The 23,588-nt window shown below is 34.6% G+C and overlaps 1 protein-coding gene across 2 annotated transcripts in view; it reads left to right on the top strand.

The window, feature by feature from the left end:
• COL22A1 (collagen type XXII alpha 1 chain) overlaps positions 1–23,588 on the top strand; it is a 665,867-nt gene that overhangs the window by 322,809 nt on the left and 319,470 nt on the right. For both annotated transcript variants that reach the window (XM_074202703.1, XM_074202704.1), the window contains exons 15-16: positions 3,970–4,023; positions 6,317–6,361. In XM_074202703.1, coding sequence (XP_074058804.1) covers positions 3,970–4,023; positions 6,317–6,361 — 99 coding nt within the window. The remainder of the gene's footprint in view (positions 1–3,969; positions 4,024–6,316; positions 6,362–23,588) is intronic.

Raw genomic sequence — 23,588 nt, 5'->3', positions numbered from 1 at the left:
CACCAGACCCAAAGAATAGATGTCAAAGGAAGAGAATCTACCATGTAGAAGGAGGGAGAGCATTTTCATTTAGCAGTCAGAAATGTTAGCAGACAACCCTTGTAGCAGAATTTGTTGGGCATTCCCTTCCTGCTTCACTTAAATAGTGTTTATAGACACTTCAAAGAGAAGACCATGCCTCAGTAATGTCCAGATTCAATTCAGTTTTGTTCTAAGGACTTACCCAGGATCTTGCTGACCACAAAAGAAAGTGTGAATTGTGAGAAATTTAAGGAATTGCATTATTTCACTTTGAAATATATCAGCAAAGTTAGGAGAGCTGGGAGGGGACTAGAAGGATCTCAACTACCATTACAGCTGGTACATAATCCTGATGGGTCTCTTATTCTGTCTCTAAGGAAACCCTGTCCTTCCCATGTGACTTTCAGGTATAGGACAATCAGTACAGATAGTTTATATTTTTCCTTATATTTTTCCCCAGTCAAGGAGAGTTCTCAGTCCCTTCTATTAAAACTGACTTCAATACCCTGAAAAAACTTAGCCTGGAGAAGAGAAGATACTGTATGATCATGGTGGTGGACTTGATTGCTGACAGAAAGATCTGAATTTGAATCCTGCTAGATACTCAGCTTTGTGGTTCTGGACAAGTCATTTAACCTGTGTCTGCCTCAGTTTCTTCATCTGTAAGATGAGAGAGGTGGATTTGATGACCTGTGAGGTTTCTTCCAGTTATAAATATATGATCTTATGAAATATCTTAACATCTTTTGTCTCACTTGATCCTAACCACCTTGGGAACCAACTTGGCAGGAGTTATTATCCTCATTTTACAGATACAGTAACTGATGCTAAGGCCTACCAGGCTTACTAGAATTCTGTGAAGATTTAAGGTGCTATAAAATTTGGTTTTTTAATGAAGTAGTTTGGAGAAGATGATGGTTAACCTAGTGGTAGTGGAAGAAATTTATAGATGAGGAAATGAGATATAAAGAGATACTGTGAATGACCCTGATCACTTAGCCAGTAGGTGTTAGAGACTAGAGTCAAGCCCACAATCTTCCCAACTGAAATTAAGCAAGTCAACAAGTAATTATTAGGCACCTACTTTGTATCAAGCACTGGGCCAGACACTGGGAATAGAAGTACTAAGAATGAAATAATCTCTAATTGCAAGCCATATTGGATGAGAATCCATTAGATTTATGTTTTAAAAAAATCTGTAGGTGTTCCACAAGCAAAGAAAGAGATTGTTGTTGATTTATAAAAGAACAGTCTGAGGAAAAGTATAAAGATGAGAAGGTATAAGGATTCTTGAGGATTAGTGAAAGTCCAGGATCTTATTTTCTAATGGAGGATGAAAGAAATGTCTAGGTGTATGAATATATATATATATATATATATATATATATATATATATATATATACACACACACACACACACACACATATATAGATAGATATATATATATATAGATATATATATATATTTATTGGGAGAATTTGGGATATAATCTAATTTAAGAGAAGACAAATAAGTCTAGGGAGTTAGTTCCAACCTAGAGATTCAGATGTGAAAATCATCTGAATAAAAGTCATCTTGCTCTTTGATCAGTTTAGTCATGTTCAGCTCTTCCTGATCCCATTTGAAGTTTTCTTGGGAGAGATATTGGAGAGCTTTGACATTTCCTTCTCCAGTTCATTTTATAGATGAAGAAAGTGAGGCAAAAAAGGCTTAAGTGACTTGCCCAGGTAAAGTCTGAGATCAAATTTGAACCCAGGAAGATAGGTTTTTATATTTTTATAGTTTTATTTATAGATTATTAATATTTATATTAAATTATATATAATTATATATTCATATTAATAATTATAATAAGGGTGGCTAGGTGGCACAGAGGATAAAGCACCAGCCCTGGAGTCAGGAGTACCTGGGTTCAAATCTGGTCTCAAACACTTAATAATTACCTACCTATGTGGCCTTGGGCAAGCCACTTAACCCCATTTATGCCTTACAAAAACCTAAAAAATAATAATTATAATAGCACATTAGTAAGATGAATAAATAAAAATAAGGTAGTTAATTACAAGGTAATTAAGGAAGGGGAACAATTGAATTTGTGGGATAAGGGAAGTCTTCATGCAGAAGATGCTGTTTAAAATTCATCTTAAGGGAAGAGAGGAATTCTATAAGATATCATTAAAGAGGGAATGAATTACATAGTTATGGAATGACAATTGAAAAGTCATAAAGATTAGAGAAGGCATATCATTGATGTGAAGAACAAAAAAAAGTCTGAATGACTAGATCACAGAGCATAGAAAAGAAAACAATCTCAATGAAGTTGGGAAGATAAACTGGGGCCATGTTGTGAGGGACTTTGCAAACTAATAGGGGAATTTATAATTTATCCCTAAACAAGTAGGAAGACATTGTTGGTTGAGTAGGGAAGTTACTTGGTCGGATCTGTGCTTCAGGAAAATGACTTTGACAGCATGCATAGGAAGAATTGGAATTTTGAAGAGAAAGTGTATCTTGAGACAAAAAGACCAATTAGGAAGTTGTTGCACTATTCTAGTTGAGAGGTGATAAGGACTTGGATTAAAGTGATATCTCTTCATGGATGTCAGATATGAATGATGTTGTTCAGCTAGGAGCTAAAAGATTCTGACAATCAATTGGATATATAGCATGAGGTAGAATAAAGATTCCAGGAAAATTCCACGATTAGAAATCTGAGAGACTAGAAGGATGATAGTGCCTTTGTCAGAAACAAACAAAAAAAAAAAAGATTGGAAGAAACAATAATGAGTTCTACTTCAAATATTTGGAATTTAAGATTGATTTGAAATATCCAATATTGTTATGTAAGATAAAAGTACAGGAGAGAAACTAAGGCTATCCATCCATCCATCTATCTATCTGCCCAGATATTTATCTATTCATCATCTATCTTTCTGTCTTCCTGTCTGTTTTCCTGTCTGTCTTCCTGTCTGTCTTCCTGTCTATCTTTCTTTCTTTCTTTCTTTCTTTCTTTCTTTCTTTCTTTCTTTCTTTCTTTCTTTCTTTCTGTCTGTCTGTCTGTCTGTCTGTCTATCTTTCAATTTAATTACTTATTTAACTTCTACACAAAGATGATAGTCAAATTAAGGACCTGATGATTTTACAAGATAGAGAGTATATAGAAAGAAGACATCCTGGGAAAGAATCTTTAGAAGTATCAATAATGAAGGAGCCTGATTTGAGTTCAGTAAATAAGTCAAATCAAGTCAAAAAGTGCTTGATTGATTAAGTGCTTATATGTACCAGCTTCAGTGTTACAGGTTGGAGATTCAAATACAGGATAAATTAACATCAGCTCTTGTCCACAAGAAGATTTTCTTCTAATGGGACAAGATAATACATAAAGAAGAATGAAATGTAGAAGACTGAGGGCATTACCAACATGGAGGAATGGTTATAAAGGTTTGAAAATGAGGGATGGTTTAAAACTCCACCTCAGGTTCTATAGAGCTCTAGAGCAACCCACCAATGAGAAGAGTATAGGAGCAGATGGAGAAGGTAACTAAAAGGCAATAAAGGTGACTAGGCTAAGACAGGTCGGAGTAGAGCTAGATGAAGGCAGTATTATGGAAACCCTGGAAATGAGACTTTTTTAAATTCAATAATTCCATTTTATTCAATAATGTTGCTGTCTCAAATATAATGACATTTTAGGGATTGTGCATGCTCCTAGGTTGGGGTGACATATTTGGGAATGATTTTGTCCCTGTTCCCTCTTAACATCATCCCACATATTTTCTTTTGTGTTAGGACAGCTTTAGCTGCCTTTTATTATATGAAAAGCTCTGAGTTTTATCACACATTCAGCTTCCTTTGATTCTTCTCATGATAGTGCTTGGCTTTTTAATTGCTTTAATTGTTTCCCCAATGTTTCTTCTCTTCCCTAATTTTTGAAAATGCCTTTCCAGGGACCAATGGGGCCTCCAGGACAACCAGGACTTCCTGGACAGATCGGATTCCCAGTAAGTAATGGTACAATCTAGGGAATAAATTTTCTCCTTTGGAAATATTTTGTTTGAATGAATCCCTTTAGAATTTGAGTAGGTAGTGAAATGGGAAACTTCTAACCCTTTGTCATATTCACAGACAACCAGGCTTCTAACTTCTATTCCCAGCTATACCAACAATTAATCCTGGTACAACAGCAAAAACTGATGAAATTTACATATGTATATAAATATATACATATTTATATATATAGATAGATAGATAGATAGATATAGATTATATATAGATATACATATAGATATACATATATATATGTAATAGATTCCAAAATCGAAATTATAGTCTTAAATATAAAATTGTTCCTAGATCTAAACTCTGAGGAAGGGACCTTGGAATTCATCTAGTCCAAATCCCTCACTTTACAGATGAAAAGTGTGAAGTCAGAATAGAGAGAGCATTTGCCTAAGGTTGCATGGACTTATGGTCCCAAGCTGAGGCCTCTTTCCATTGCGTCTTACTATCTTCAAACTTGCAAGTTTGAAGGAATCATAGATTGAAAACTACATGCCTTATGGTGAAATCCTGGGTTCGTCATTTACTGGAATAACCTGCAGTAAATCACTTTCTCTGTTCCTTAGTTTCTGCTCTTCCAAACCAGAGTACTGTAAACTTTGGCAGCACTATTGTTAAATAAAGCTTAATATATCACTATTCTTTTTTTAGGTTTTTTTTTTGCAAGGTAAATGGGGTTAAGTGGCTCGCCCAAGGCCACACAGCTAATTATTAAGTGTTTGAGACTGGATTTGAACCCAGGTACTCCTGACTCCAGGGCCAGTGCTTTATTCTGCACCATCTAGCTGCCCCCAATATATCACTATTCTTGAGGGAAATTTGTATTTTAACAGAAAACTACTTTTTGGCAAAAGATTTCACTTAATAATGGGATTTTAGGGACCCACTGCTTTAGTGGATGAAGTATTATTTATTATTTATTTTATTTATCCATCCACTTATCTCTATCTATCTGTCTATCATCTGTCTATCTGTCTTTTCATCCATCCATCTATCCATCCACCCACCCATCTGTCTGTCTGTCTATCATCTTTGGTACTCTAGGAATGGAGAGAGTAGTCTATCCATCAGGCTCCTGAAATCACAACATAAAGAATATGACTGCCTGCTCTGGCCTATACTGTTCATAGATTCATAAATCTCACAGTCAAAAGCAATCATTGAAATACTCTATTTAAATCTCTGCCTGAAAAGTGAATTTCTGTCAGAAGTTTGAGATGAAATTCTCTTAGAGAACTTAGAGACTTGTCTAATTTCCCATAGCCTTTCTGTGTCAAAGGTAGGCCTTGAAGCCAAGTCGTTTTGACTCCCAAGCCAACTCTCTTTTATCTATACTTCCATGTCCTTTTTCCATAGGTTAATGCTTTAAATACTTTATAACAGTAATTATATCCACCCTAATTTTTTCTACTCTAATTTACATGTTTTTGATAATAATCCTTCAATCAATCAATCACAAGCACATATTAAGTACCTTATATGTGGTAGACAGGGCTAAATAGCTAATTTTTCTATGACGCTTTGCAGTTTGCAAAATGCTTTCCTCACAATAGCCATGACAATTGAATAATTCAATCAATGTAATCCTCATTTTATAAATGGACAACCATGTGGTACAGTAGATAGAGTGTTGGTCCTGGAGTCAGGAAAACCTATCCTCCTGGGTTCAAATTTGATCTCAGACTTTAGCTGGGCAAGTCACTTAACCCTATTTGCCTCACTTTCTTAATCCATAAAATGAACTGGAGAAAGAAATGGCAAAGTTCTCCAGTATCTCTCCCAAGAAAACTTCAAATGAGATCAGGAAGTGCTGAACAGGATTAAATTGATTGAAGAGCAGCATCTCTTTTATGCAGATGATTTTCACATCTGAATCTCTAGGTTGGAACTAACTCACTAGACTTATTCATCTTCTCTCATTACCTATATAATAGGTAATGATCAGCTTCCAAGGGAAGTTGATAGTCAACAGTATTGGACTCTAGAACTAGTTCTACAACTAACTCTATGTCCATTGAATAAGTCATGTGTTTTTACTCAATCTTCATTTTGTATATGTAGAATGAAGGGTTGAGGCATGATCTGTAGGTCTCTTCTAACTCTAAGTCTCTGTTGTTTGCAACTTAAGAGGTTGCCAGTCCCCCTAAGGGGGTTTGGAACAGGGCAGTCAAATAATGAGTATTGGAATTTAACTGAAAATATATTATTTACTTTCTTTGTTTGTTTGTTTGACAGGGTCTCCAAGGAGAACGAGGAGAAAGGGGACCTCGAGGAGATAAGGTATTTAGCATATCCTTCAGTGTATACAATATTTAGGATAATATCAGAAATAAGCTTTCTGATGAATGCCTTTTGTATATGTAATCCCATGTACATGTCCATGAGGATAAGTATGTGAGTATATGCAACTACCATTATATATGAATATATATGCATATAGTACCCTGTATTGGTTCACCTATATGTGAGCATATTTTTATTTATATAATCATATGTATGTAATCAACCTCCTTTAGTCAGTCCTTTTTTTTTCAGAAAATATAAAATGTCAGTAATATTAAGATTGATGGGCAAACTCCTCTCTACATTGAAAAGTCTTACCTGAAGCAAGTTTTTCCTGTTTAACCTAAGATGTTTCTGACAGAGCATTGAAAATTAAGCTTGGAGATATGTGTTCTTGACCTAATTTGACACTTTTTATTAGGTGTCAGTTTTTGTTGTTTTAGATCTAGAAAATTAATCTTTACTAAATTTTCTCTCTCAGCTATCACATCCTCAGTTCTGCAATTCAGGGCTAAGAACTGGAGATTTTTGCCTGGAACAGTCTTCTTATCACCTTCCAAAGATAAATGGTATAATTTTCCAATTTACAAAGTTTGGGTCAGGCTGTCTCTCCTCTGCTGATCTTCTATAATCGAAAGCATTCTACTATTGAGTCCACTGGTTTAAAATCCGAACAAATAACAAAACACAAAAGCAAAAGGAACCAAAAAGGGACTGAAAAATTTAACCAGTATGTAGAGAAAATTTCTCAGTGACTTCCATTGAAACTGAACAGTTTATATTTCTTCAGCAGCTGAGTGACTCTTCTCTAGATTTCAAGTCCAAGATGATCTCCTTCCTAGAAGGGAAAGTAAAGAAATACTTAATCTCTCCTATTTTAGGTTAGGGAAAATAAAACATTCCTAAAAGAAATTAAAGCCAGATTTAAGTAGTAGGTAGGGACAGGGGGAGCAGATTTGGCATGGAAAAGAGGAGATTTGACCTTTTTTTAGAGTTCTGTAGAATAGATAAATATTTTACAGAAGACGAAGAGAATGAAAGTATCAACTGGATATTTGGAACAGAAAAAATAGTTATGTGATACTTCTTGAGGAGGAGGGAGCAGTATGCTCTAAGGAAACAAAAGCTACTTATCCTCCAAAAAAATGCTATAGTTCAGAGCTTCAAAAACTGTCAGTTATGCCTTCAACCAGTAAGGGTCAGAGGTAGATTATTTTTAAAAAGAGGAATAGTTTGTTGGGCTGCTTGGTGGCATGGTGGATAGAGCATTAGATCTCGAATCAGGAAAACAATGGGCAAGTCACTTAACCTTATTTTGCCTCAGTTTCTGCATCTGTAAAATGATCTGGAGATGGAAATGGCAAACCACTCCAGTATTTTTGCCAAGAAAACTCCCAAGTCATGAAGACTCAGAAATGACTTAAAAACAACTGAACAACAGCAATAATAAAGAGAAGTCTGTTCTTCTCTAGACAAGGGAATTGAGGCAGTTATTTGTTAATTCTAAATAACAGCGATAGAGAGGACAATCTGATTTGTATCTAAGGAAGAGCAGAGAAATTTTTAAAGAAATTAAAATGGATGACCATTATTCATTTTTAATATTTTGTGTGATCAGAAATGATACTGTCAGAAAAAAAACCTAAAAAATGTACCGGTGATTACGAAGGGAAAAGGAGATAAAGAAGATGATAAGAACATGTAATCTTTTACTCATTTAAAAAATGCATTTTTTTCATTGCCATTGCCATACAAAAGAGAAAAAAATTAGTATAGGGACTCAACTGATAACTGAGAAGAATGTGACTGAGAAGGGTAGATACATTTCTCATCTATAGCCTAAAATATGGTGATAAAAGAAATTTAGGTCATAGATAAAATAAATCTAACAATGGGTAGTAAGAATACATTTGTTGAATATCTTGCAAATCTAATTTAAAGTTCTTTGCATAAAGGATTAGGGATGGACAAATTCTGCGTGTATTTGTGTGTATGTGATATTCCTGCAATTAGCACAATGTCTGGCAAATAGTTGTCACTTATCAAAAGTTTATTGACTATCCCAAGATAGAAAGCAGCTATAATGAGAGAAATACAGTTCCAGTTGTGATACCTTGAATTCAAAGGAGACAGATTTATAAAAGAAGCTAGCATGAAAATCCATGACCTTACATAAATTTACCCACAAGTTTCAAATTTAGTCAATAATCATGAAGAATTAGAGAGATCTTAATTCAGGTAATCAAAGGAAAATAAGAAGAAGAAGAATTCACATAATGCCAGTTACGTGAAGCACAATTCTAGGCTCTTTGGGGGGGACGTTGGAAGGCAATGAGGTTAAAGTGACTTGCCCAAGGTCACACAGCTAGGCAATTTTTTAGTGTCTGAGGTCGGATTTGAACTCAGGTCCTCCTGACTCCAGGCCCGAGGCTCTATCCACCATGCCACCTAGCTGCCCTTAGTAGCATTACTTTTTAAGAAAATAAATTTATGTGAAGAAATATAAGAATGTGAGTGGAGTATGGACAAAAGAATTGGGTTTATGATCAAGTTGATGCAATTTTTGTCATCAAACTATATGGATCACCTGGACAGAATGAAGAAAAAGATGGGGAGCTTTGGAAACAAAACATAAGCCTAACATAAAAATATGATATTATATATATATATATATATATATATATGTATGTATGTATGTATATCAGTGATAAGGGACTTCAATTAACTAAAAATCTATCAGAACTCTGTCATCCAAAAGGAGAGCAACTAATAACTTCTAAGCATGACTTAATAATTACCTTTTTCTTTAAAACATGAAGAATCAAATGAGGGGCAATAGGACCTTGAATCTTCTTCTCACTAGCATGACTTAAGTGGTTCATGCATGGAAAAGATGGGAACTCTAGGGAGAAGTGACTAGTCCCTTCTAGATTTTGTGACATAGTCACACATATAATATGCATTAAAGGTAAGATTTGAATTCAGTTTTCCTGAATCTTCAACTTCACTAAAAACACCCAATCCAAACTTCTTTTAAAAATAAACACTTACATGTTCCAAAATATTCATAGCAGTTCTTTTTGTGGTGGCAAAGAATTGGAAATTGAGGGGATGCCCACCAATTGGGGTATGACTAAACACATTATGGTACCTGAAAACTATGGAATACTATTGTTCTCTAAGAAACCATAAATGGTGGGGCTCTATTGAAGTATGGAATGATTTATGGGATCTGATGCTGAGCAAAGTGAGTAGAACCAAGAAAACAATGTATATACATCAACAACAACATTGTGTTGTGAACAACCTTAATGGAAGCAGGTCCTTTCAGCAGCCCAGAGTGCTAGGGAAATTGTAGTACTGGCTATGGACTATATTATCCCCATCTAGAGGAAGAAAAACAAAAGAAAACACACACACACACATATACACACAAGCACACACAAACCCAATCCTTCAAAATCTGATGAACATTTTATAAAAATTTTCTCTTTCCCTTAATCCCAATTCCTCATACCAAAAATTCCTGAGGAAGGGTATGGGAAGGGAGGGTGGAAGGAAATTTGTAACTTAAAAATATACATGTACATATGGATGAAAATAAATAAATAAATATTTTTTTTTTAAAAAAGGAAAAATTGGGAGCAACAAGAGATGTAGTGAAATAACCAATGTTCTAGCTCCAGAGATGGAGTTCCTGGTATTTCAAGCAATATCTTCTAACTCCAACATCAGTGTTCATTCTTTTATGTGCTTTCCTCTATAAAGCCAAATGAATGGATGGATAGATGGATGGATAAACAAATGAATGGACAAATATCTGAATGAAGACTGTAGTTTTGACTGTATTATCTTCCTTCCTAATCCTCTTTATTTTCTTCATTGAAAAATGTGCAACTTGGAAAAAATGATCTCTAAGATGCTTCCCTACACAAAAATCAAGTAGTTCTGTGAACTTTATTGCAATATTTAATGTGATCTTATCATTTCAAAACCTTGACCTGGTATATGTAGCCCTGTACATTCCTAATTTTTAAATAAGCAAAATTTTATATGTGTATGTATATTTGTGTGGGTATTTGTATCATTTACAAATTATACTCTCTAGGTTATTTGGTTAAACTAATTAAATACAATCTCTTACTCTGCACCTAAGGTAATCAAGGTATTTTCCTGAGGTCCCTTCAAGAGAATGTGACAGGTAGGAATCAAATTCATAATAGCCAGGAATTTATTTACCACACTTTAATGACCTTCAGCAAACCAATTCATGTCCCAGTCCCAAAGCCAAAGCACCTCCCAAAGTAGTCTATCTCCAGAGTTTGGAAATTGTTCATCCTCTATAAGGAAAATAATCCTTCATCAAAAAAGTTTTGTTCACACAGAAAGTATTTATTCAATATGTCTTTTGTTCCAGACACTGTGATAAGAAAGGCAAAAAAATAAATTTTATCAATTATAGGAGAGACAACATGAAAGTTATTATGTACAAAGAAGATTTATACAGGGTTTTGAAGAAAATATCAAAAGTAAGAACCAATATTAAGGAAGACTGGGAAAGTTTCACAGAAAGTGAAACTTGAAGGAAATCAGGAAAGTCAGGAGATGGAAATTTGAAGAGAATTCCAATCATGTAGGACAGCAAGTGAAAATATCAGGAATCAGGAGATGAAATTCAAGGAACAACAAGAATATCAGTATGGGAATGGTTTGCCTTGACAAAGAAAAGGTTCACCTCTTCATGTGTGGGTGATAATCTGAAAGACATCTGAGAGATGTGAGATGAAGAGGAGAGATGAAGACTATCAGCAAATGATCTCTTTTTTTCAGTGAAATATAAGATATTCCTAACATTTTAGTATTTTTAAGTAATACTTAAGCATTTTGGAATTTCCTGTGTGAGGGAGACTTCTCAACTTAAAGGGTATGATGAAGAAGAGTCAAGAGTGGTTTGAATAATGCTAAAAAGTTTTGGAAAAGCCTCTTTAGGGAGTTGGGCTTAATAAATTCATTAGGGAGGTACAAAAGGATTGCTTTGCTGCAGTGAGGACCCAGTTAAGCTTATGTAACACAAATTTGTAATGGACTCAATCATTACAAGTTCCAAGCAAAGTTTCACCATTCTATAAACTTATCAAGGTAATTAGGAAATTCACTTTCTCAATTCCCCCATTTTTGTGTAAGAAGTACAAAGAATATAAACATACATTATGTACAAATGCATATGCACATGTATATTTCACAGAATTCTTATAAAGAAAGCATGTTGTAAAGGAATAGTGTTCTATAAGTATGAACTATTATAATTTTCCAGGTACCATGGTTATTCCTGGAATAAAAAGAAGACAAAATACAGTCCTACCGCTACCTGACATAACTTTGGGGAAAGGAATAATAACAATAGAAACTGGAGTGTGATCAATATATATGTATATACATACATATATATATATATATATATAGGAGAAGAAGTCAACAGAGGGAGAAACTGCTATGTTCACAGGATTTTCAGGTTTTCAATGGAGTTGGAGACAGAAAAATATAAAAACTTCAGCAGATAGAGGACTGAGTATTTTTGATGTGAGAGACACAGCAGGTAAAAATGCAGGAAGGCAAAAGAGGGCAGGATGAGATCAGATATCAGAGGGTAGGTTAATTTAGAAAATAGAGTGCATGTGGAGGAGGAGGAGGAGAAGTCTGGTTAGACTGACTGAGATCAGATTATGGAAGATGTTTTTAAAACTATGAAGTACTCTGCAAATGCCAGGGAATATATAGCAAAATCAGTTCTCTGAAATTATTCTGTATACAATTCAAAGTCACTTTGAGAGAGTCAGAAAGAAAATTTACAGACTCATGGAGATACTTGAGATATCATTTAGTCAACCCAACCCCATTTTACACATGAATAAAAATAAGCTTTGAAAAGGGGAGTCACATACCCAAGGTCAGATAGTTAATTTATGACATATCTGTTGAGCTTCATTGAGAGATATGTATTGGGAGATGGAGATAGGAGTCAAAACTTTGTTCATCTATATAGATAGAGTGGTTGACGTTATCAGGTAGATAAAGGAATGCAATCTAAATATAACTCATTTAAAAACTTTTATCTCTCTTTTTTATCTTGTATCAAGTCATGGATGAAGGCATTGATGGCCTGCTCATTAAATAACAAAAATGACAAAAAGTTGTAGAGGACAGCTAACGGATCACAAAGTTATATTCTCAAATGATCTCAACTGGTTAGAATAAAAAATATCCTCACAACATGGAACTTAATAAGGATAAATGTAAAATCTTACATTTGGGCCTAAATAATCAACTATTTAAAATATATTATGGCATATTTTGAACTGTATAAATTTGTGCAAAAAAGGATGGCAAACTCAATGGTTGGCAAACTCAATATGAATTTTTTTTGCAAGGCAAAAGTTTTGCCCAAGACCATACAGCCAGGTAATTATTAAGTGACTGAGGATGGATTTGAATTCAGGTACTCCTGACTCCAGGGCTGGTGCTCTATTCACTGTGCCACCTAGCCACCCCCTCAATATGAATTTTGATTATATTTGGTTCCAGGCATCACATTTTTATGCTGGAAAGCTTCCAGAGGGATGTTTCATTGGGCATAAAAATATACTATAAGATAAGCTCTTGAGAAGGAACAGAAGGTTTAGTATTTGTGGGGATATCATCCTGGGAGAACGACTGAATACATTATGCTTGATCCTAAGGGGCAGGACAAGACTTAATTGGAGGAAGTTACAAAGAGTCAAGAATTCATCTCTTTACAAAGGAAAGCTTCCAGACAATTGGAGTAAGCCGAAACTTTTATCACAGGGGTAAATGAATCACACATCTGGAACATTTTCTAAAATGAGTCATAAGAACTCTATCCAAATGTTATTGCTTGCTACCTGTGTGAATTTGGACAAAAATCGTAAATCCTCATTATTCCTCTATTTCCCCATTTGTGATATGAGAAGGTTGGGGTAGTTGACCTCTGATATCTCTTCTTGTCTATCAGTCTTTGAGCCCACAGAGATTGTATCTCCACTTTGCAAGAATATAGTTGATTGGAGTCATGTTCAAATTCTTTTAAACTCTAAAATTTAGATATTTGAATAAAACAAACATGATCTACTATGAATTAAAAAAATCTGACATTCACTGTCAGCAGGAGTGACCTGAAATTTCTTCATTGTAGAGTAGGGAAGAAGAAAGGTAAAGATTTTTGCTGGGTCTTTAAGGATTGGCTAAATTTGTCTAAGTGAAGAGGATGGTAGAAAGCAGATACCTAAGTTTTTATACAATGTCTTTGCCCTTTACTTCCAGCATCCTTTTGTTTCTCTACCTTTTGAAAGCTACTTATATTTTAAAAGGAATTTAATCTACACTTATTCAATTCATTGAGGAAGCTCCCATAAAAATAGTACTTTTAAAAATGCAGCTTGATGTTTTCCTGCTGTTAAGGGACTTAAAATAAGTTTTCTAAAACTCCTTGTTTAAAGCTTCAAAGACATAAGGTTTTATCCAGTCAAGAGATACTGAACTCAGTGATTACTGCAGTGTTATGACTTGGAAGGGACCTCCGAATATGAGAAAAGAAGACAAGAATGTTAGGATTGAATGTTTACATGAAATATAGAATATTAGTGTAGAACCTTAAGCTAGAATGTCTGAACTAGGATGGCAATGGAGATATAAACTGTTAGAAAACAGAAGAATGTAGGTAGAAGAGTTTATGGTTCATCTACTCTAATTCCATCACTTTGCAAATGTTGAAACTGGGGTCCAAGGAAATGAAATAATTCAGTCAATGCTATATAACTTGTTACTAACTTAATCATGATCATCTAATCTAGGAAATCATCATTTATATGTTAAATATGTCTGTCAGGTAGGTGGTACATGGAGTGAATTCTGCTTGAGTTCAAACTTGGCTTCAGACATTTACTTGTTATGTGATCCTAGCAAAGTCACTAAACATCCATAAAATGATTTGGTGAAGGAAATGGCAAAGTCATTCCAGTATCTTTGCCAAGAAAAACCAAATGGAGTCATGAAGAATTAGACAAGACTGAAAAACAACTAAACAGCAAAACACTCTGTCTTCAACTCTTCTCAACTTTGGGGCTACAGTGAATAGCAAAAAACCCCAAACCCAGCATTTCTAAACTCAAGGAACCCATACTTAAATGAAGGAGACTGTATAATAACTATCCATACAATAATTATTATATTATGTATAATATATATTTATATTTATACAAATCTATAGAAACAATTAATTCAAATTTCTGTGACTGATAGAAATACACACAGTATATGTATATGCACACATATATAGAGAGAAATAGATATATTCACTTTGTTTATGCATTTTGTATTGTAAATGGGGATCTCAGTGGGTATGGGAAAGATGGGACTGAGCAAAGCCCCTGTTGGAGCTGAGATCTGAATTAAGTCTTCAAGGAAACCAGGCAGTCAGGAGGCACAGCTTAGGAAGATAAGTATTTCAAGCTTGAGAACCAGTCAGGGAAAAAGAGAGATGGAGTCCTAATGATGATGTTCACTTTCTTGTTTGAGTTGCTGAATGTGCAAATATGAGTAGAGCTCTAGACTTGGTCATCCTGGTTGTCTATTGCTGATCAACCTAATTTACTTGTTCCCTCCTTATGTGTCCCTGAACAGTTGGATAAATTAATTAACTGTATTCAGCTTCTTAATCAGTGGTGGCCCCTGCTGACATGGATCCACCCCAGGTGGCCAATACAGCAGCTGCTTATACTGTGTCAAACTGCACAAGGTAATGGAGCAGAGGTCCACATTCAATTAACATTTCAAGGGAAAATAAATTTAGCACATTGTACCTATCATCCATAGAAACTGAAATTCATTCTTTCTTCAACAATGTATCTGCAACTTTTATGATATGGTATAATGAAACTGAAATCATATTTCTTAGACTGTGAGCTACTTAAGAGCAAAGACTGTTTTTAAACTTTCTTTTTTTTTGCTTATCGTAAGCCCTTAACACAACGTCTGATGCATACAAGGCACTTGTTGTTATGTTGTTAAGACCTGTCCAACTCTCTATTACCCCATTTGGTCTTTTCTTTACAAAGCTCTTACCTTCTCCAAATCATTTTCACCAATGAGGAAATGGAGGTAAACTGGGGTGAGTGACTTGCCCAATACCTAGCATATGAGAACAGATATGAACTCAGGAAGATAAGTCATCCTGGCTTCAGACCTGCAGCTTTATACACTGCTTCATCTAAGAGGCACTTTTTGGACTATTGTTTTTCAGTCATGTCTGACTTTTTGTGACTCTATTTGGGGTTTTCTTGGCAAATGTACTGTAGTAATTTGCCATTCCCTTTTTGAGATCATTTTACCAATGAGAAAACTGAGGCAAATAAGGTTAAATGACTTACCTAGGATCACAGCTACTGAGGTCAAATTTGAACTCAGATCACTTATTATGTGTTTACTTACTATTGATAAAGAATGGGGAACCTTCAATTCTAATCTGAAGTACCTAGAGTCAATTAAATAGAGTAGTGAAATGAACACTGGGGCTATAATCAAAAAGTCCCAAATTCAAATCTAACTTCAACTACTTGTTAACTATCTGACCCTGAACAAGTCACTTGAGCTATTTGCCTCACTTTTCTCATTTGGAAAATAGGAGATAATAATGGCATATATTTCATAGGGTTAAATGAGATAATATTTCACAAAAATCTCTTAGAAAGTGCTTGACCCAAAGCAGGTGTTATGTAAATATTTATTCCCTTCCCATTAGAAACCCCTTTGGCTTGCTGATCTTTCTAATCCCCATGCTTCAAATTCCTTAGAATCTCATTATTTGATGGATCCTGATGAGTGTGCCATGCAGCAAACCTTAGATTCTTGTTTGTTTCTCTTTTGTTTTTTTTTTCCCACTGAGTATTGTGACCTTAGACAAATCATTTGATTTCTGAGCTTCAGGTTTTGTTTGTTTATTTTTGAAATGAGTGGATGAGAGAAAAGCAGCATTAGGTAGTAGCAATTTTTTTTAATGGAAAGGAATTAGGAGAGTAGAATTTCATTCAAAAATTTACAGTTGACTCAGTGACCTTTGACAAGACCCCCCCCTTTCCTCTGAACCTCAACATCCTTATCTGTAAATATGTAAAAAGAAAGGCAGCATACTAGATGATTTATGGCATCTCTTCCAACACTGTTTGATAAAAATCATATACTTGCTAAGGCTTCTTCCAACTCTATTTTCTTTGATTATAGCAATAATAATTCTTATTTCTATAGTATATTACATTTAACTAATTTTCCTTTTAATACCCTTGTGAGGTAGTTAATGTAAATGTCATCCCTAAATGTTAGTGATAAAAAACTGAGTCTGAAAAGTTGTGACTTTATTCATGACTACAAAGGTGGCATACAATACATACATACATACATATATATATATATATATATATATGTATATATATATATGTATATATAAGAGGACTGGAATCCAGGACTCTTGATTCCCTAAGTCAGCATTCTTTCTACCATACTACCCTCTAGTAATAAAGTCTCTATCTAGCCTGCCAGAACCCTTATTATTTCCCCATGTTTCTGGTAGAATCCATTTCCTCTTCACTCTTAAATTATAGAAGGTTTTCAGATCTGTTACTCTTCCTCCAGCTATAAATCAAAAATAAAAATCAAATTAAATCAATATATAAATCAAATGATCAAATGAATCACAGGTAGGGTCCTTTCTTTAGTTTCTAGGGAAAACAACCTTAATGCACGCTTCAAATAATTTCTCTGTATCCGAGCTCCCTCTACTGTCCATGATCCACAATGCAGGAGACAATAGGACTACCAACTGGAAGATTTCTAAATCATGATTCTATTTTTCCTGATGTCATAGTTGTAGGATTGTAATTATCTGAATCATGGATTTAATGGTGGAAGAGCCATTAGTGGCCATCTAGTCCAGTTCCTTCTTGTTATGGGTCAACAAACTGAGGGTCAGACTTGCTGAGAAGCTCCCTTCCCTTATCTCAGACCCTGTCTTTTATGCTTGATGAGAACACAAATATTACTTTATGAAATCCAACTTCCTCAAAGTAGGTACTGATCTTAAGGATTAGGGACTGAGCTGCTGTGGACTCTAGCTAAAGTCAAGCCAAGACAATGGAAAATGGTGGGAAAATCAGCAGATTGAGAGTCGAGTCATTTATTTGAGGTCTATCATTCTTTTTGCTACCTCCTATTAACAAATATTGTCAAGTGAGATAACAGTGATAAAGCATAAAGCACTGTGTCTTATATGTAGAAGACATTTGTTCTTTCTCCTACAATTCTGGTATATTTATATAGTAGTACTTTATCATTTCAAAACTACATTCACATATAGAATCTCATTTTGTTGCTCATGAATGTAGAATTCTAGACCTTAAAGGGACATTAGAGGTCATTTAGTTCACCAGCATCATTTTAAAAAGGAGGAAAGCAAGTCTTAGAGAAATTGAATAATTTGCCAGAGGTCACAATACTAGTTAGTAGCAGTGCTATGTATTGGATAACACAAGATCTTTTGACTGACAGCTAATGTTTCCATTGCTACCATATCTTTCACATGGTCAGTATGAATTTTCTCTCACTTTAATTGCTGAATGACCACTTGCCCATTGTGAGGAGACATTCCTTATCATGGGCAAAGTTGTAAAAAAATGCCCTGTCTAAGCCATCCATATTGAGTGTAGAGTGCCCTTTGCCCTTATGAGCCAGAATTCTCCTCAAATGTGATGAGTATTATGTAAATTCAGCCACCACAGTGGCCTATTTATAATGGTATTTTTGACCCTGAGAGGGATAGATTAGTTTTCAGTTTAAATGGAGCAAGAATCCATTTTACAAATAACCCATCAGTTGCATATTGGAGACTTCAGGTTAAATCAATCTCTAGAGGTTAAAATGCTGTCATGAGATCCAAGCTTTGACAAGCAATTAGAGTAGTATCTGAGATCAGAAAACAACAACACATTGTGCTATCCAATTATTTATAATTCTCTGGTATCTACCATAATACCTCCACCACATTTCTGCCTGGAGATCATGCTCATCTTTCTAAAACAAGATCATTCTGCCTCCTTTTTCATGAATCCTTCCCTCATCATGTTCTTACAAGATTCATAGCTAGAGAAATTTTAGAAATCTAGTTGAAATTTCCCTAATCCATTAAATAGCTCAAAATGGAAAGAATCATGAAATTTGGAATCAGAGGAACTTTGAGTTCTATTTCTTCCCCTTAGGTATTAGGAAACTCAGGCTCTGTGCCTTAGTTATACTATACAGACTATTACTTAGATCTCATGTCTTTCTAGTTTATCCCATATACAAATTTCTGGTACATAATTCTTTACATATTATCTTCTAAATGAGTTAATAAGCCTCTAGAGAGCAAGGGCTAGATTTTACCTTTTTTTATTTTAGATTTGGTATCTCCTATGTTCAGCACAGTGCAGACTCTGAAAAAATGTTTTTTTGACTAGTAGGACTGTGGTAAAGAATGCATTTGTCAATATTTAAATATCCTGAACATAAGCTAAAATTAAGCAATAGATCTCAGATTATTACCCAGATCTTCAAACTCCAAGTTCAGTATCTTTCTGACTCTGTAAAGACTGTCTGGTAGAAATGATATTTTTCCTACATCTAATTCCATAGTCCTTTTAACTTCTCTTTTTTGCATTGTTAGAATCAACATTGATAGTACATGTGTCTTTCCTCCATTACTAAATGATAAATTCCTTGTGGGCAGGAATAGTTTATTTTTATCATTATATTACTCTCAGCAACTGGAACAGTGTTCTGGGAAAGGTAGGAATTAATATTTGGTGAAAGAAAATATTTGGTGAAAGTAAATCAGTCTACAAAGTGCCTAGCTTTGAACAATATACATAATATAAGCATTCTTATGAATACCCATTTTATGTTGACAAAACTGACTCTTGGAAAGGTTTGATTTATTTATAGTTATGTAGCAACTAATTGTCATAGCTGGGATTTAAACTATGATCTGCCTTAATTCCTGCCTTTTTCTCTCATGTTACCATATTGAAGGAATTAAGGATTCATTATCAAAATGAACAGTCAGAGAAACCATATCACAGATGATGCCTGGAACATAATAGGGATTTAATAAATGTTTATGGATTAATTGATTGAGACTATTTAAGGGATAATAATTTCCAGAAATACTACTTTATGATGTCATCTGCTTTCAAACACAGCAGTGGAGTTGTTTGAGAATAGGATATCTAAGTTATGTGTGATACCTGAAAGGAATAGTTAATAAGATATCATATTGAGGCAACAAATTCCTTTTTTATTTGTATACTTCTTATAGAACACATATCAATCATTTTTATTTTCTTGTAGGGATATTTAACAATGAATGTGGCATATGTGTGTAGTTGCATGTCTGTATATTGAGGGGGTACATTTTTTTTAAGAATCTATCAGAATTTATCCAAGTAAGTTTTGTTCCTTTTAAAGTAGCAACCTCTGGGGTCTAGCCCTTTATTTCTGTTAGAGCAGCATAACCCAAAATAGTTTTGGAGGTCCTCTTTAAGAAAGGTCACCAGAGTTCATGGTGTCACTGATGAAAACGTTTCCATCCTTTGAAGTCACAAGCCAGTTTGAGTCAACAATGCTTTGGGGGCTCTGGAAACTACCTAGAGTATGATGGAGCAGAGTCTTAGAATTAAAAATGCATTCAGAAAGATCCAAAGCTATTTTCAGAATTTCTTATCACAGTTGAGGCTATATTTGAATATTGATTCTTTGCCTACCAGGGGCAGTAAAAAGAAATTAGATACCTATCAAAGGGAGTTGTGAAGACTCAAAATAATCTCTTGTGGTATCTTTTCCACCTCAGAGAAGAAACAGAAGCATGTCTGCATAAAGCAATTGTACTCTTTAGTAAAGAGACAGGGCTCTATTCCCCAGTGGTGAATGCTTACTCTTGATGGAATCTTAGTCCTGCTCTGTAAATAATATAAAACGCCTAAAAGGAAAAACAATAAACAAACAAAATATTTGGATTTCCCAATTAAGTTTTCCATCAAGCTCTAATAAGAAACTTTCTTCCCCCTTCAGCATACAAGCATAAATGCCACCCTCTTCCACTGCCTCAGAGGTAGAGCAGTACAGCTAACTGGCCAGGGATTTTTAACTACTCCCTCACCTCAGTATTCAGCCATCTTTTCCATTTCATTGATTTATTACTTTGGCTTTAGAATGATTCTGTCCCTATCCTTGGATGTTATTGCTGCCTTGCCACCTGCCTATACCCTTGCTTTATATAGAAAAACCCTTTTAATTTTTTTTAATTTTTAATAAACATCTTTGTAGATTAGTTATTTTTGGTATGAGGAATTAGGATAAAGGGAAAGAGATATATAAGAGATAATTTCTATAAAGTTTTCATCAGATTCTGAAGGGTTGGGGTTGTGTGTCTGTGTGTGTAGGTGTGGTGTGTGTGTGTGTGTGTGTGTGTGTGTGTGTGTGTGTGTGTGTGTTTTGTTTTGTTTTGCTTTTCTTCCTCTGGATGGGATAACATTGTCCAAAGCTAGGCTAATACATTTCTCCTAGATCTCTAAACTACTGAGAAGAGCTGTTTTCATCAAGGTTGTTCATCTTACAATGTTGTTGTCTATGTGTATATTGTTTTCTTGGTTCTGCTCCCTCCCTTTTAATTAAACAAACTATTATCTATGTTTAATTTTCTTTTTTAGGTTTTGCAAGGCAATGGGGTTAAGTGGCTTGCCCAAGCCCACACAGCTAGGTAATTATTAAGTGTCTGAGGCCGGATTTGAACTCAGGTACTCCTGACTCCAAGGCCGGTGCTCTATCCACTGTACCACCTAGCCACCCCTATTTTTAATTTTTAAATTTAAAAATATAAAATAAAATGTAACTACACATTATATTTTATATATCATATCAATTTATATTCTTATGAGGAAAGTTCTTTGATAACTTTACAATGCTGTATTTTTTATACTATTACTTTACCCTAACATACAGTGATTAGTAGGTTTTTTTAAGAATCTCAGACACTCCAAACTATGTCAGTCTCTGGGCATACCAGACAAAACAGAAGCTTACCCAAAGGGAATGATTTCAGGTCTGTTTGTTTAAAAAGCATACTTTGTATTAACTTCAAGAAGTTAGATACATCTCTGTAGATTAAAATGTCATTCTTAACATCTAGCTTTGCCAACTACTCCCATGCATTCTTTTATTGATAGGAATGGAAAATAATATGGTTGGAAATAAATCACAGTTCATCTCCACCTTGATAGACTATTTTCTTATTTATTTATTTATTTTCATCTATATGCACATGTATATTTTTAAGCTACAAAATTTCCTTTCATCCTCCCTTCCCACTCCCCTTCCTTCAGTGGGGAATAGTCAGGTTAGCATTGTACATGCATATTTTAATAAACGTGTTTACAAATTAGTAATTTTTGGTATGAGGAATTAGGATTAAGGAAGAGAGATACATAAGAGATAAGTTTTATAAAGTGTTCATCAGATTCGGAAGTGTTTTAGTGTGTGTGTGTGTTTGTGTGTGTGTGTGTGTGTGTGTGTGTTTTGCTTTTCTTCCTCTGGACAGGGATAATATAGTCCATAGCCAGTCAGATAAAGTTATCCTAGGTCTCTGAACTGCTGAGAGGAGCTGCTTCCATCAGTTGTTCATCTCAGTATGTTGTTGTTGATATGCACATTGTTCTCTTGACTCAACTCCCTTTGCTCAGCATCAGATCCTGTGAGTCATTCTATGCTTCTCTAGAGTCTATTTATGGTTTCTTATAGAACAATAGCATTTCATAGCATTCATGTACCATAACTTGTTTAGCCATTCCCCAATTGATGGGCATCCCCTCAATATCCATTTATTTTCCACTACAAAAAGAGCTGCTGTGAATATTTTGGAACATGTAGGACTTTGCCCATTTTTTATAATTTCTTCTGGATGTCTACCTAGAATTGGAATTGCTGGGTTAAAGGGTATGAACAGTTTTATTGCTCTTTAGGCATAGTTTCATATTGCTCTCCAGAAAGGTTGGATCTGTTCACAATTGATAGACTTTTGACATTATTCACTATAGGGAAAAAATCAGTACTTGGTGGCCAACCTATTGCTTATAACCTTTCTTACACTTAACTAGGCTCATTCTTCAGGTGAAAGAAATAAATTTGGAGGTTGGCCCTGTCTTTTCAGCTTGATAGAACTTACCTGAGTTCATACTGTATATGGCAGAGTCTTTAGGGACCCATAAGTGAAACATGATAATCACCTCTTTACGGAGCATGGGAGCCTCAAGATATAGAATAAGAGATATATTTTCTTCTCCACTTCATTTTTACAGGATGTAAAAACTGATACAAATGGTTAAGTGACTTTCTCAGGGTCACATAGCTCGTTAGTGTCTGAGATCATAGGAAGGTTTTATTCACATATATGTATATGTATATGTATATATATATATATATATATATATATATATGTTCATTTCAGAAAAAGCAAATACATACACATTTTAAAAAAGAATTCATAGTCTCCACACTATAAACTATCAGGCAAAAACCTAAGCATTTAATTTTTGGGGAAACAAAGACAACCTCCTAATTTGAATTTAAGTTAAATACATTATACTGGTATACTGGTGTAATGATTGGAAGACTCCTTCATAATAATGAGACCACCCTCTGCGCATAATGTAGTGGAAAGAACACTGATCTTAAAAATCTAATGATTTGCGTTCAAGCCCCTGGCTTTGTTTTAACTTTGTGACCATTTCTACTCTATGTGCCTCAACTGACTTGTCTATAAAATGACACCACTATAAAAATGATCTCTAAAATCTTTTCCAAATCTAATATTATATGTTCTTAATTATGTTCTATGGTTGATAGTATGTGACTTTCCCTTTAGATATTCTGTTTGCTTCTATGTATCTTTTCTTTGAGGGATTTGAAATGAAGCACGTCCAAATTTAAACTTCCATATGGAAAGTCTTCAGATCAGAGAATTCACTTTGAAGGGAACTGAGAGATCATCTAGTTTAAAGCTTTTCATTTTACAAAGAGGGAAACATAATTAGAGAGATATGATGTGACTGGTATAAGGTCAAATAGATAG

Source organism: Macrotis lagotis, chromosome X (genome assembly GCF_037893015.1).
Source record: "Macrotis lagotis isolate mMagLag1 chromosome X, bilby.v1.9.chrom.fasta, whole genome shotgun sequence".
Classification (NCBI taxonomy): Eukaryota; Metazoa; Chordata; class Mammalia; order Peramelemorphia; family Peramelidae; genus Macrotis; species Macrotis lagotis.
This window is presented reverse-complemented; position numbering and strand designations above follow the sequence as displayed.